Consider the following 14,241-nt stretch of genomic DNA (forward strand, 5'->3'; position numbering starts at 1 on the left):
ATACATAGTTCTTGAACAAGAGAATAGGTCCCAAGTCCCAGTCCCTCTTCTACTTCGAGAGAACTGATACTTATATTTAATCCATTTAGACTTGTTTAACTACAGAGCCTATTGCCTTCCATGTTGGAGCAACATGTGCTCTTGTAAACCCTAGTCATATGCCGAGCTAACTCCAAGCTGGTTAGTCTGTAGAAATGCTCTGCGATATTACGAATGGGACCAGGGGCGTTTTGGACCGCCATTACCGCCATATATTGTCACAGGCCCAAAGTACTACCCCTCTCGAGATGGCCTCAACCCCAAGTATCCTGCCCAAACTCACAAACCTTGGAATATCCCAGATCCACTTGTATTTGCGGCTCTCGGCTCTCGAAAGGGACATACATACAATAAGCACCGCTATAATGTCGCAGGCCTCGACCATATGTGATCTCCCAACCGAAATCTTACTCATAATAGCTCATCATCTTGATGCGTTCAGTCTCATCTGGCTGCAACGTTCCTGCCAGCTCTTTCGTGGAACAATACCCTCCCCTACTCACCTCGAGTTGATTGATGCGGAAATTACTCCATTCGGGTCCCAGAACGATTTATACGCCTGTCGGGATTGTCTTCGATTGCGACCCAGAGCAAAATTTGCGGATAACATGGTGAAAAGGAAAAAGGCCAAGCTGAGAGACAATGCGACAGAAAGGTGGTGTGTTGACTGTGGTCTCAACCCGCGCCCAGGCACCAATAGATACACCGCCGGCAATATCATCACCATTTTGGAGAAACCATATGTTATCTGCTTAGAATGTCGAAACTTCAGAGAGGCAGCTTCAGAAAACGGGAAACCGTTAGCTGTGTGCCAAGGTTGTCGGCGATTTACAAGGGCAATCGAGGAACGTGCGGAGGCTGACAGAGCACGGCGGGAAAGGGCCAGACTGCGAGCTGAACAGGCTGAACGAAGAGCCAGAAGACGTGAGGCGTGGGGCTCAGCTTCCGACAGCGATGATATAATCCCGCCGAGTCCTACATTCAGTGAAGAGTATATGGATATAGTCCAGGCCGAAGCTGATATGTACATGAACAGCCCCGGGGCTGGTTCTGATTAAACATACCTCGATAAGTCTGGAAGCTGCGTTGGGGTTTGTTGGAAAGAGAAACCCGTGGACAATGTCGAGACTTCCTTAAGACCCTGGCTATCTTCCAAGGTGGATGTGCAGGACAGCGATATGCTCTCACACGCAAATCGTATAATTCATGCCTAATCAAAGTTTGCTTTAGAGAAGCACGTTATTATGTTTGAAATAGCGTCTCCATAACCCAGACATAGAAGGCAATAAAGGTTCGGGCGTATTCCGCACATATCTAGAATTAAGCCCAACGCTTAGATCCGTTCTGGATCCGCACCAGTGCGAATAATGACGCGGCCTCCAGATTTAGGACCACTCGTCGTCACCCTCACGCCGCACCACCTGTTTCACTTTATTAGCTCTTGTTTCTGATTTATGTATGCGCAGGTGTACTCCGTACGCGTCTATCCAAATTTATTTTCCTCGCCTGCTCCGCCGCGTTTCTAGTTCGCACGGACGGCGATCATGTACTAGCGATGTGGACATTGGACAAAGAACAAGGTATCAGAATAATATGTAACTAAATTTGAGGTCGACATGGATTTTGTACAACCTTGGAAGGTTGTACCTGGCATCATGTGATCACCGTTAATATAACCTCCAACTTGGTTTTTCCCTTCGCATTTTGAAAACCTCATGATGCAAGGGCCACGCAAGGCTTTCAAGCTGTTCAGTGGACATCTCAGATTATCTATGGCTTTCAGAGGAGATCGGCGATTACTTCAAGCCCGGCCTCGCTGTACGAATCACAGACAAACCGAAACAACTAACAATTTTTTCCGCTACACCTCTGGTCGTTGGCTATACGATGAACACCTACAATTTGAACGACGGTTTGTCAAATTCGACGTCCAAGCCCTTCAGCAGGTTGCCAGTAAAGTACTTGGCGCTCAGTGTGTCCAGATGACCAAACTGCCCGAGGGGCTATACAACAAGGTGTTTTCTTTGAAAATGGAAAATGGAGAGGAGGTCTTGGCGAGAATTCCGAATCCAAATGCTGGTCATCCTCGATATTGCGTGGCCAGTGAAGTCGCCACGCTTGATTTTGTGAGTGCAATCCAGTATCTGCAACTTATATACTGAGTTGGCTAATCGCAGTAAATGACACTCTAGCTTCGCAACATCCTAGGCATTCCTGTTCCCAGAGTTCTGGCCTGGAGCTCCCCGTCGTTGCATCCGAACACTGTTGGTACCGAGTATATGCTCATGGAGCGGGTGAAAGGATACCAATTGAGCGAAGTTTGGGATACCATGTCTGAAGCTCAACGCTTTGGTCTGGTTAAAAACCTCGTGGAGATCGAGACGAAATTGGCAAAAATGGAGTTTACAAAACACGGCAGCCTATACTACAGGGGCACATACCCGCGTGGCGGGAATATCGATCCAGGTGAATTGCCTAGCTCGAAACAAGGGGCTACGGCGAAATTCGTAATAGGACCAACAACTGAGCGATCATTTTGGGAAAACGAAAAGCGAGAACTAGATATTGATCGGGGCCCATGTAAGTGCATCTGATCAAGCATACTAAGCTCTATTTCTTCAGGTGTGTGTTTGACTAGTGACCTTATTTTAAAGGGGAAACTGCCCAGCAATACCTTTCAGCCGTCGTAAAACGTGAGATTGCCTTGATCCGAAACGGCCCTAAGAATCCCGAAGATTTCTCGTCCCTTTCAGCAAAGACAAGGACAGCATGTGAAAATCATGTTCGGCTTCTCGAACAGTTCCAATCTGTGCTCCCTTGCATATTACCACCGAAAGAATTATCTCGTCCTGTACTGCTGCATCACGACCTCCATTCAGATAATATATTTGTGGACAGCAATGATCCAACAAAGATATCAAGCATAATTGATTGGCAGGCAGTATACTCCTCTCCGCTCTTCATGCAGGCAAGATTTCCCTCGATTTTTAATTGCGATGACCCGTATCCATGGGGTGCTGTTCAACCTGAATTACCAGAAGATTTCGATACCTTTTCACAACCAGAAAAAGACCTGGCCAGAGATAGACTTGACAGGGTCAGATTGAAGAAATTCTACGAATTGGCATCGAGGAAGTTTAATCCGCTTCTCGTGAAGGCCATGGATGCCATGAGGAATGACGATGACCCTGCAACTTTCATATTCCATATCATCGGACAGTCTTCCCTAGATGGTCCGATCCCGCTCAAAGAACTTCTTATACAGATATATGAAAAGTGGGACCAAGTAGCGGAAAGGGGAGGCTTGGGGATACCATGCCCAATTTCATTTTCGAAAGAAGAAATTGTCGAGAGCCGTCAACAGGTGGCTGCGTGGGCGGACGCATATGCGGAGTTTGACAGCCTGCGAACGCAAGTGATGGGTAAGGATGGTTGGGTCTCACATGAGGAATATAAGGAGGCCATGAGCAGGTGGGAAGACCACAGAGCTACTTTTGAATTACTCCGAGAGCGATTAGAAAAGTTACTCTCGTAAGTTTACTCCCAATCGTCACAGCTCTTTGTAACAGATACTATTAATGAAGATAAAGGAGGTAATATACTCTCAAAAAAGATATAGAATAATAAATAATACTCTTATTTCTATATAAAGAGTCCTTTTAATAATACAGGAATATCTATAGGTGCTTATCTTAGGGTTATTAGGCAGGTATATACCTAGTAACTAGTTATCCCATGGATAGTTATTTGATATAGTCTAAAGTAAGACTATCTTGTTAGCTGAAGCACCCTGGGTGACTCAAACGGCTGGACGGATGGTGCCGAGGTCTATAGTTTATCTTTATCTGAGGCCCGACACTGCCAAGGAGCTAACTCTGGCCAGCACTCGAAGAACCCTCCGCATAAAAGCAACCAGTGTGTGCTAACCATTTGTTACTACTGCGTATTCTATCACACTATGGGTCCACCCTGCCAACTGCTCAGCTGCGCTAGAATATGCACCTTCATCACATGGAGTCATATGGTACGCTTGCAGACCGCAGAGCACTTTTGCAGCGACATGTCTCATTGTGCTGCTGTGCATATTGTACGAGCCACATGCTCCGCATGCTCTCAGTCATAGTGTCCAATCAATGGTCCGAATTTCCCTTCGCTATCACGCCCTATCTGCATTCTGGACTGGTCATATGTAGGTGACCTTTCGCCGATAGACCATCCAAAGTGGAGAGCCAAGAGATGCTAGCTCTATGGGTAGGGAAGAGTGGCGCTTCAGTCACTACATGTTTGAGCATGGTATAAGTTATTCTCATTGAAGGGAAAGGGACTTGATAGCAAGGGTCTTAGGATAGGGCTGCTAATAAGGGAGATGGAATGATCGTTTCCCGAGAGCCGCCGTGGGGTACGGCTACGGCTGACATCGGAAATTCTCTCCCGTCGATTAGCTTAAAGGCCAACTGTCCTGCCTAGGCTCGATGATTGCCTACAGCTGCCCAAGGCAAATCAATAAACAGAAGAAAGAAGAAACCCTGTGCTGATTAGGTGTCATCGCAATGATCGCATTTGTCATGGGCTTGGAATAGTCGATGATAACGAACTGATATTCCTATCTGTGATATTACACAGAATGAAACATTGAAGAGAAATGTACAGAGGTCAGCTCGAGTACCAAGGGGAAACGAAAACAGTATGTAAAATAACCCGTAAAAACGCAGAGACGTTACTCGAGCGCAGCCTGAGAATATGTACATGTCAAGAACGGAATGAAATAACGCCGGATTGGGGGGGGGTATGATATGCATGGAACGATCATGACCAGAATGGTATGTACCAAATGGCTTCAGCTAACCCTCTCTATTTCTTTTCGTTCCTTTCGCGGTCTTTGGGCGTGCAAAGCACAAGCCCGGTCTAGTAATGTTCGCAGGTAAAGATTCGAAACAATGCAAATGCGAAATGGGACAAGATCTAGTGCTAATCATGCAAGATTAGAAGCGACAAAATATGTCAAAACATTCAAGGCCGCTGGTTGGAAGTCAGGTGGATTTCTTCCACGGGGAGACCCTCTTCAGAGGGGACGTGTTGATAGCGGCTGATACGGCGGGCACGGAGGTACCGCCAGAGGGCGTATCCAGCTCCGCCCAAAGTACCGGTTAAAAGGATGAATATGAGGAGAGCGCTAACTCCGCGGACGACATCGTAGGCCTTGTAGACGGCCTTGGCGACCTCTTTCGCGTCGGCGTATTGGGCGCCTGAGCGATTGCCGGAGCCAGTGGAGGTACTGCCGTTGACCAATTCGGCCGCTTCGCCGTTGGTGCTGTCAGCAGCAGACGTCGAATCCGCGTTATCGTTGGCAGCGACGATGATGGAAGGGTCATCAGGACTAGGACCGGAGCCATAACCGGCCCAGCCGGCCGCTTTCCAGTCCGGTGGGGTGCCAGTGCGCATGATTCCAGAAGTGTGCATGACATTGCCCTCGGCATCGATGGCCTCTGCGGAAACAAAGTCCATAAAGCCATCGGCGATGAACATGGTCTCGAAGTCGGTTTTTTTGGTGGTGCCGATGAGTACGGAATCACCGTAGTCGTAGGCCTTCGCGTAGAACTTCCACTGGACGACATCGGTCGCGCCGTTCCAGCTGACATGGATGATAGTCGTCATGTCCTCGTCGCGGGTGCCGTAGACGGATGCGACCAGGTCTGGAGGCGCAGTGGGGCGACCAGTGAACTCGCCCTTATAAGAGCGGTAGGTTGAGTACCGATCTGACGAAAACTGGGCAGTCATTAGAAGATCGCCGTTCGACGCATGCTCGCTGGAGTAACCGCGTTCGCTCCATCCGATAAAGACGTTTCCGTTAGGAAGGGCTTGAGCGCTACCGCGGAGTCGGGTGAGACCACTATCGGGGCGATTAATTCGCTTAATCACCTTAGCGGTCATAGGGACAACACCCGTGTCTAGCTCAACGAACAAAACGGAGGAGATATTCTCGTCATTGCCACGCTCGTCGGACGCATTGTTTAGGAACGAGAGAACGTGGTGAGTGCCGTTTGACGAGACAAACTTGACATCGTGTTGCTTGGAGAAGGTGAAGTCCTGCTCAAAGTCGCTCTCCGTTCCACCCAAGCGCCATGCGATGTTTCCATCCCGGCCAGAAATCAAGTAAATGGTATTGGTGAACCGCATTGAGATCAGGTAGTCGCCGGCCTCATTCTTGTCGACTGCATTGATATGCACGTAATCCCAACCGGGTGATCCAGCTGGGCCGTCCGAGGCGTGGAACATGTTCGACTCGGGAAGAGCAATATTACCGAGTGAATCCCACTGGACCAGAACCTCGCTGGTTTCGACATCCACCTCGACAAACCCACCAACCGTGACCCAACTCTCTTCCGTTGGGCGTCCGAATTCGGCTAAGTTGATGGGCTGGGAACGATATGTGCAGGCCAAGGCGGTCTTTCCGCCGTCCATAATGTTGAATTCGTGCATGTTGAAATCGTGAACATCGCTAGGAGCCTGGACCTCTTTTTCCACTTCGTAATGGCTGTTTACAATGGCACCATGGCCCTTTTTGGAATCGTCGTATTCCCATCCCACAATGAAGGACAGATAAGGGTCATCGTCGATGTTGTACACTGGCTTGAAATCGAAGACATTATGATTGTCGTACAAGGGTGCTCCAGCCCAGATAAGGACCTGTTACGCCAGAAGCCAGTCAGCTGGTCCTTTTTGACCGGGTTTTGGGGCCACGACGTACGCCATTGTCGTCGTAAATGTAGGGTCCGACTTGGTATTGTTGATATTTCAGGGTGGGTTCATCTGGGGAGATTCTCCCATATGGTGCAACGAACCAGTATCCGGGGGCCAGCCGCTCGCGGTCGTAGTGTTCAACCTCCCATTTTAATGCTCGGACCTCAGGTAGCTGGCTGACTATTAGGACAATATTCCCCCAAAAAAAAGTCACAAGTTCAACCCACCGTCACAAAAGACATCAAGTCCGAGTCATGACGCTCTGCAACGGCATTACCCGAGAACAGGAGTAATGCAGCCCAAAACATGACGGTTGACTCTTAAAGAATGGCTAGGAAGAGTCAATCTTCCTGGAATATAATAAAACAAAGGTAAAAAGGAAATGAATGGGGAGCGAAGAAGATCGCTACATAAGAGCCGACGCTAAACACAAAACATTCAAACGGTCGTCAGTGGCACGAGTACGGAGTAAAGAAGGTGGAGACGACGCTAGGCAATTAAGAGGATATAAAATCCATCTACTCCGAAATTAAAATTAAGATTAGAAGAAAAAAGAAGCCAGAGCGCAAGAAGAAGCAAGAAGCCAAAGAGGAAGAGAAAGTCGCTGGAGCCGAGCAACGTAATGAAATGTCTTGGCATTTGCTTCGAGTGGAGAAGTCATTCGTCGTTGGCCCTATAAAGTCACAGGGCTGCATCTCGTTCCCACAGCGGAGTTTGTTCTCCTCTCGTATATTCTTTTTCCGACGTGGAAATATATACGGAGTACTCCAGTACTCCGCATGGAGTATCCGTTTAGTCTCTGTCCAGGAAAATATCACTGATGGCGTGGCCTGCATGTCGTAGTCGGTCTACGGAGTACTTTGCGTACTTTGCCTTAAATGCCATGAGGATTTTTCTCCGTTTTAACCGATTGGACTGACAGGGGATCGTCCAGGGGGCTTGGCATTCTATCCCAACTTGGTCAAGGATACGTCGAGTTGTCAGGGGTTTCTCCTATTTCCGCTCCATCAGAGTTGATGATCGGCAGATCCTTATATCAGAGACTCTATTCGAATATTTACCGTCTTCCAGTTCACCTTTGACTTTAAGCCGTGAAGTATACTTTAACCGCAAGAACCGTTTTTTAAAATTTTTCTTCACGGAAAAAAAAGTTAATGCTGTGCTTTGTTCTCTGCCTTTTATGTTAGTTCCGAAGACGCGTACTCCTTCCTCGATTGGTTCGGGTGGCTCGGCCAGGGCATGAGGCAAGCACTTCCGCACCCGCGATACGCAACAAGTTCTCAGTTCCAAACAGATTCTCTTATCTGTAGGGCCGGCGGCAGTGCCTGCCGGCACACATGCTCAAGATCGAGCCAGGATAGATCCGTCATGCCCATCATGCGTGCTTACGTCAATGGCCAGCACCCGCGCAAGGGGGTTGTACAAGGCGCTCTCATGAGTATGAACTCGGCCAGCGGGTTTCGCAGTGTTGGAGCTGGACATTACTGACGCGGACGCCGCACATATCACCCAATACAGCCGAAAAGTTGAGCTATTAATGGGCTGAACGATTTCGCCGAAGGCCGATTCGGCCGTTGTGGGCACGTAGGTGGAATCGCCTCTTATCTGGGCCCAATGCGCGATGCCGGAAAGAGAAATCAAGAATGTCAGTATACTACGGTATTTCGGCATCTTCGACGGTTATACATAAGGAAAAAGAAACCAAGTGATTTTCAATTGTCGCACCCTCTTCTCGTGACTTCCCAAACTTGGCGCAATCGTTGACTTACTACAGTAAACTTGAGCGGCCATTCATGGATGGGTTTCTTATGGAAAGAATTGAACCGTTGGAATTTAGGGCAAATACTATATTTCCATTAATATGACCTTGTCCACGTCGAGCTACCCCTGCCACAAGCACGAAACCTGTCGCAACAAACCGAAGACTGTTAATCTTCAACACCACCCAAATCAAACCTTCTCAATATCAAACCGCATCTGTATGTACGGAATATAACGACCTCCCCAAGTCACTACCCTCGCAATGCGTCTCGTTCCTCGCGGGTAAGCCCCCAGGACCAAATATACCACACCTTTCGCAAGCCTCGTACCCAGCAGAGCCTGGTACTCAGCGGTATTCTCCTCCCAGACACGCAGCCTATCATCTGGCCAACCAAGACCATTCGCTGCGACATAGAGACTCTTCTGCACAAACAGCATAGTCTCCGGGTTAATAATACTACACTGGAAGACATACTTCAGGTCCTCGATCGGGTGCTCATCTTGGTAAACGGCCTGCGCTATTTGCGCCCAATATGCCGAGTCAGGCCGGAAGCTATCCATGGCGAAAATTACGCCTGGCCCTGTTTGTAACGTGTAGTCATTCACCCAGTACTGTCCGCGCGATATTCCCGCCTTCCATAGTACGATCTTGCGGTAGAGCTTTTCTCCCGAAAGCCCCAGTTCGACGGTTTCTTCATAGATTTGGTCAGGTGGAAAGTGTCGTTTTTGGTGTCGGATTCCCCATCTGGATTCTGTCATATTTTGCATTGTGAGCCGTGAGGGGGTGACTGGACAGTTTTGGCTGGGGTCCCTTATCCATGAAACTCTCAGGGCCCCTGTTTTTTGGAGGCTGCCATACTTCAATGGTGGGGCGTGTTCTGTTGGTCGGAGAGTGGTAGTGTCGGACATGACCAGAGATTAGAGAGTTTGATTGGGAACTGCACTTCTAGGGGGTTTGGAATTGGCATCTGCCGCTGAACGTGGGATGGGATGGGATGGAAGAGGGAATGGCGGACTGATGCATCGTTGATATACTTTTTTTCGACCTATAGCTAAGACAAACACATGCCAACTATGAAGGCTGGCCAGAAAAGAAACGGATAGAACAATGGGAATTAGACGTCACTAGTGGGAGCTGAAAGACACTCAAAGAACGGCGAGACAAGGTAGGCAAAATTGTCTTCAGACATAAAGGTATCTCGGATGTGGGATAATTCGCCGAGTCAAAGATGCGGACAAAGGAGAATGGACGGTATAAGATCGGTATATAGTCTATTGAGCATTGAATATCAACACCTATGGATTATCAACACCTATGGATTATCAACACCTATGGATTATCAACACCTATGGATGGTAAGATATCGTGGCTCATTGTTGTTCTAGGAGCATGTATCAAGGAACCCTATAATCTCTACGAGCAGTGCATCAATGTTGCAAGGGTTATTCTTTTTATGCGAACCACATATTCCTATTCACTCAAGAATGCCCTTTCGTTTTGCTTTGTTACAGTGTTCGGATAGTGAGCGACTCGGTGGCCATGTTGATCGGCGTAGATGACACAAGATACATTTGTTAAGAAGATCGAGGACAGCGGTCTAGAGAACCATGGGAATGACGATCATGAATAACGAAAAGCATTGTCTCGCTGATGTCGGACTTGCCTTGGGGTAGCTGGGCACACCCTCACGTTGGGCAGCGGCTTCATCCTTGACGACTGTTTGGACCTGCTGAGTGGTCAATCCATGCCGGACTCTAGCAAAGATGAAAGTTTATGGATGCAGGAATCCTACCTTGCCCTCATGTGACCCGCCTCTAAACGTGGTGTTGACAAAGTCACCTTCATTGATATTGTTGCCTTGCTTGTCCTGTATCTCCTCGACAGACATGATCCCGATCTCATTTAGACCCAATAACGGTAAGAAGACCTATCGAACTTGTCCATCGCCGGGTCGCCTCTTGTCTTTTTGATTTACCTAGATAGGTATGATGTGATATTTGCAACATAGGTGACGTCATGTTAGTTTACTGGAACATCGCCAGCAAAGTGGGATTATAGAGATTTGAAACGAGAGGGAATGTTGATCCATTTGAAGGGTATCATCGTGATCAATAATGGCAGGTGGTTGACACCGGGTAGACAGCATATTCAACGCTACGCGGTTGATGAGGCTCAAAGGGAGGACCCTGTTACCTGCACAGGGTGACAGGGGCAAAGTCTATGTGGATACACCAAAGTATCAGACTATGATTCTACAGTTCTATAGCAATATAGAGCTATAGAGCTAAAAGGAGAAGTATATCCGAGACATAAGATGCAACACAGAATAGAATGCCCTTAGTACATTAGATCGGAGAAGATGTTTCAGATTCAGCCAAGACAAGAAAAGAAAAGAAAGATGTTTTTCTAAGGGGAAATAAAAGAGAGGTGAGTTAAGTAGAAGATTTAGTTCCACATGTAACCGTCCCCCCAGTTGGGCCGACTACCACCGTTGCACTCAAGGGGGTCATTGAGTATGTATGGGTACATTGGGAATGTGCTCGGTATTATATTCTTGTGTTCTTATATTCTAAATGATTTGGAGTATTATGCTATCTAAGGAATATATTAGATCTGGACTGTATGACTATCAACTATTAACACTATTACACTATTAACCTACCTAGGTACGCAGGTTCTATAAAGTAAAGTAATACATACACAACAGCACATGTAACTCCACTCCACCCATTACTACAGGTGTGGTGTATGTTGTATATGGGATATAAACTGTATATGAGTGGTATGGTATGAAAATGGCCTTTTTATGAATTGTTAATGACTCTTCTAATGTGACTGTACAATAGCCAAAAGCAATAACCTCCGTAGATTTATTTCCTGTCACCTGCACAACATAGACATAAATTACCGTTACAGTACCATACCCATGCACATTGCGACATCGCAAGGGCTTTTCCCCCAGTTGCACCCGCGGTGACACTGTCAACTCAAGAATGGGCCAATGTTGATCCATGCTTAGGGTCAACACCCTTCTTTTCCTTCTCTTCTCTTCTTCTCTCTCCTTTTCACTTTCTCCGGGTGGGGAATTACTGCTTCACTCCCACCGATCCACTCAAGACACAACTCCAGTGGGAGTGTCACATCGGCTTGCACACCCCCCCCAAACCTTAGCTTATAACTTCAGATTGTTCTTCTTTTATCTCATCTGCTCCATGATCAATCATATTTCAACATAGTGAACTTCGATCCCGGTTCGCGACCTCCCCTCTCCTCCCTTCCTCGACTATGTCGGCACCACTGGTCAAGGTGCTACACCGATTGCAACAGTTATTCCATAACGTGGTCGCCGCCCTCGAAACCATGATCCTATTCCCCTCGCTGTTCCGCGGCCTCTCGCGACGCCGTCAAAAGACTTTCCTCGGGGCCCATTGGAAACGACGCAGCCTCGATGACTTCGCCGAGGAAGTGGAGACCTCGTGTTCGACGCCGCTGTCAACGCGCAACATGGTCGATATGTCCGAGAAGATACGCGCACAGTTCCGGGATTGTTTACAGAACAGCCCATGCTGCATGCTTCCATCCTACGATACCGCGCTTCCGGCTGGCTCGGAAAAGGGCACATATCTAGCATTGGACGTGGGCGGGTCGACGTTTCGCGTAGCTTTGATTGAATTGAATGGCCGGGATGAGGAAGTGCGCATCTTGAAAGTATCATCTGTACACATCGACGAACAACTCAAGATGCTGGAAGGAACACAATTTTTCGATTGGATGGCAGGCCAGATCGAGACCATGCTGGGGGAAGTTGGGTCAGACTACGGGCGTGGCGATGTACCGCTGGCGATGGGGTTGTCCTGGTCTTTCCCCATTGAACAGACGTCACACAGCAGCGGGTTGGTGATCCACATGGGTAAAGGATTCAAGGCCTCCAATGGCACGGTAGGCCTGGAACTGGGTGATCTCCTTATCCAATCATGCCGCAAGCGCAATTTGAACGTAGAGGTTGCTGCTATCGTGAATGACAGCTCAGCGGCTCTACTGTCGCGTGCCTACGTCGACCCCAAGACCCGCATGTCTCTCATTTTGGGTACCGGTACCAACATGGCGATCCACTTCCCGGTGCACGAGATTGGTATGTCCAAGTTCGGTGTCCGTCCGGAGGGCTGGTTCGACCATGCTAAGCATGTTCTTATCAACACCGAAATGAGTATGTTCGGTGGAGGCGTACTGCCTATGACGCGGTGGGATGACATACTGAACCGCGCACATCTGCGCCCAGACTATCAGCCGCTCGAGTACATGATCACAGGTCGTTACTTGGGCGAGATTGTGCGTCTTATCATCGTCGAGGCAACCGAGACCACGCGCCTCTTCGGTGGCGAGCTACCACACTCCATGCGTGGACCCTATACCTTCGACACAAGCATCGTCGCCTGCCTCGAGGATGACTCCTCTGCCTCCCTTTCTACCTCCGCCGCCCTCATACAAAAGCACCATACCTTCCACACCCAACCCTCCGTCGAAGACCTGCGATTCCTGCGCCGCATCTCTCAGACAGTCTCCCGCCGTGCCGCTGGATACCTGGCGACAGCCATCCACAGCATGTGGTGCCTCCGTAACGAGGTGGAATTCCCTGCAACTCGATCCACCGCCGACTCCCTCGTTAAGGAATCACCCGAAGTCACCGTCATCGAGAGCGGAGACTCCGATAAGAGCCTTTCCATCGCCTGCGACGGTGCCGTCATCAACAAGTATCCTGGCTTCCGTGCTGCCTGCCAGAACTATCTCGATCAGTTGACCGAGGAAACATATCCGGGCGCCGGATGCTCCATCCGTCTTAACCCAGCGCCTGAAAGCGCCATTCTCGGCGCGGCAGTCGCAGTGGCTGTGTCTGTTGCTGAGAACCCTACTCAGCTGTAAATCTGCTAGTTAACATGAGTGATGCATGAACCCTACGCGGAGCATAGATCTCTGGCTGTCTCTTTCGTTGTGATTTTCTTTTTACCATGTCCATCGGTCCATCGCCGCATGATATGTGATGGGTTTCCGTCTGGGCCTTTTTGTTTTCTCATCTGCATGGGCATTCCCGGATGGGAGTTGTGGAGAGAGCGTTTTTCTTTGTTCGCCTTTCAACTGTCGAATTGTTTAGCATCAACAGGGAGTTTCTGGTTGGAATCCACATGGGCCTCTCAATATGGTTTTCTGTTGGGATCTTTGATCCTGGAGTTCGATTTCGTTCTTCTCATCATTATTAACGGGTTTCACGGTTCCTCGAATTCAAAAGGCACATTTGATTTGTCTATTCTCCTCGTTTATTCCCGGGCTAGTGCATTGTTCTTTACCTCTATGCGGAAGCAGGCTTAGAATATGGAATGAACTGAGTCCATTATACTCTTGTCATTTCGGTCTCCTTGAGGTCTTCGTGCATGTAATGCTGCAGGGCTATCCCAGAAGGACGCAGATCCTTACTTTGTCAATAGTAGTATACCCAATCGCAGGTGCCCTTGGTGACATGTCGTTGATAGGAACAGCCGAGAGAACGGAACGCTGATCGCAAAACAATATCCCTAGCATTGGCAGTGGGAACACGCAGCTGCGAAGAAATGACCTATATTGTACCTTGTAATAGTTACTGTCGTACGAGTACATCCGGACTGAGTAGTGCAACATACAGACAAATGGCGGGCTAGAAATCTCAA

At 48.5% G+C, this 14,241-nt stretch overlaps 6 protein-coding genes across 6 annotated transcripts; 3 read left to right on the plus strand and 3 right to left on the minus strand.

The window, feature by feature from the left end:
- Nucleotides 1-404: 404 nt before the first annotated feature.
- N7489_000746 (F-box domain protein) lies at nt 405-1,097 on the plus strand (the record flags this gene model as incomplete). Its single annotated transcript, XM_056706501.1, has 1 exon — nt 405-1,097. The coding sequence occupies one exon, from the start codon at nt 405-407 to the stop codon at nt 1,095-1,097; it is 693 nt and encodes a 230-aa protein (XP_056570803.1).
- A 774-nt stretch (nt 1,098-1,871) lies between these two features.
- N7489_000747 (phosphotransferase family protein) lies at nt 1,872-3,574 on the plus strand (the record flags this gene model as incomplete). Its single annotated transcript, XM_056706502.1, has 3 exons — nt 1,872-2,179; nt 2,264-2,619; nt 2,694-3,574. Coding segments are annotated over 3 exons (1,545 nt in total), but the record flags the coding sequence as incomplete, so codon positions are not given.
- A 1,475-nt stretch (nt 3,575-5,049) lies between these two features.
- Nucleotides 5,050-7,088, minus strand: N7489_000748 (uncharacterized protein; the record flags this gene model as incomplete). Its single annotated transcript, XM_056706503.1, has 3 exons — nt 5,050-6,726; nt 6,788-6,952; nt 7,008-7,088. The coding sequence occupies 3 exons, from the start codon at nt 7,086-7,088 to the stop codon at nt 5,050-5,052; spliced, it is 1,923 nt and encodes a 640-aa protein (XP_056570805.1).
- A 1,642-nt stretch (nt 7,089-8,730) lies between these two features.
- N7489_000749 (uncharacterized protein) lies at nt 8,731-9,450 on the minus strand (the record flags this gene model as incomplete). Its single annotated transcript, XM_056706504.1, has 1 exon — nt 8,731-9,450. One exon carries the CDS (start codon nt 9,448-9,450, stop codon nt 8,731-8,733), a length of 720 nt encoding a protein of 239 aa, XP_056570806.1.
- A 689-nt stretch (nt 9,451-10,139) lies between these two features.
- Nucleotides 10,140-10,430, minus strand: N7489_000750 (uncharacterized protein; the record flags this gene model as incomplete). The annotated part of the gene is made up of 2 exons (XM_056706505.1): nt 10,140-10,268; nt 10,335-10,430. The coding sequence occupies 2 exons, from the start codon at nt 10,428-10,430 to the stop codon at nt 10,140-10,142; spliced, it is 225 nt and encodes a 74-aa protein (XP_056570807.1).
- Nucleotides 10,431-11,827: 1,397 nt separating this feature from the next.
- N7489_000751 (putative hexokinase) lies at nt 11,828-13,462 on the plus strand (the record flags this gene model as incomplete). Its single annotated transcript, XM_056706506.1, has 1 exon — nt 11,828-13,462. The coding sequence occupies one exon, from the start codon at nt 11,828-11,830 to the stop codon at nt 13,460-13,462; it is 1,635 nt and encodes a 544-aa protein (XP_056570808.1).
- Nucleotides 13,463-14,241: the final 779 nt, after the last annotated feature.

The sequence above is a fragment of the Penicillium chrysogenum genome, assembly GCF_028827035.1.
Source record: "Penicillium chrysogenum strain IBT 35668 chromosome Unknown utg000001l_segment0_segment0, whole genome shotgun sequence".
NCBI classification, from domain to species: Eukaryota; Fungi; Ascomycota; class Eurotiomycetes; order Eurotiales; family Aspergillaceae; genus Penicillium; species Penicillium chrysogenum.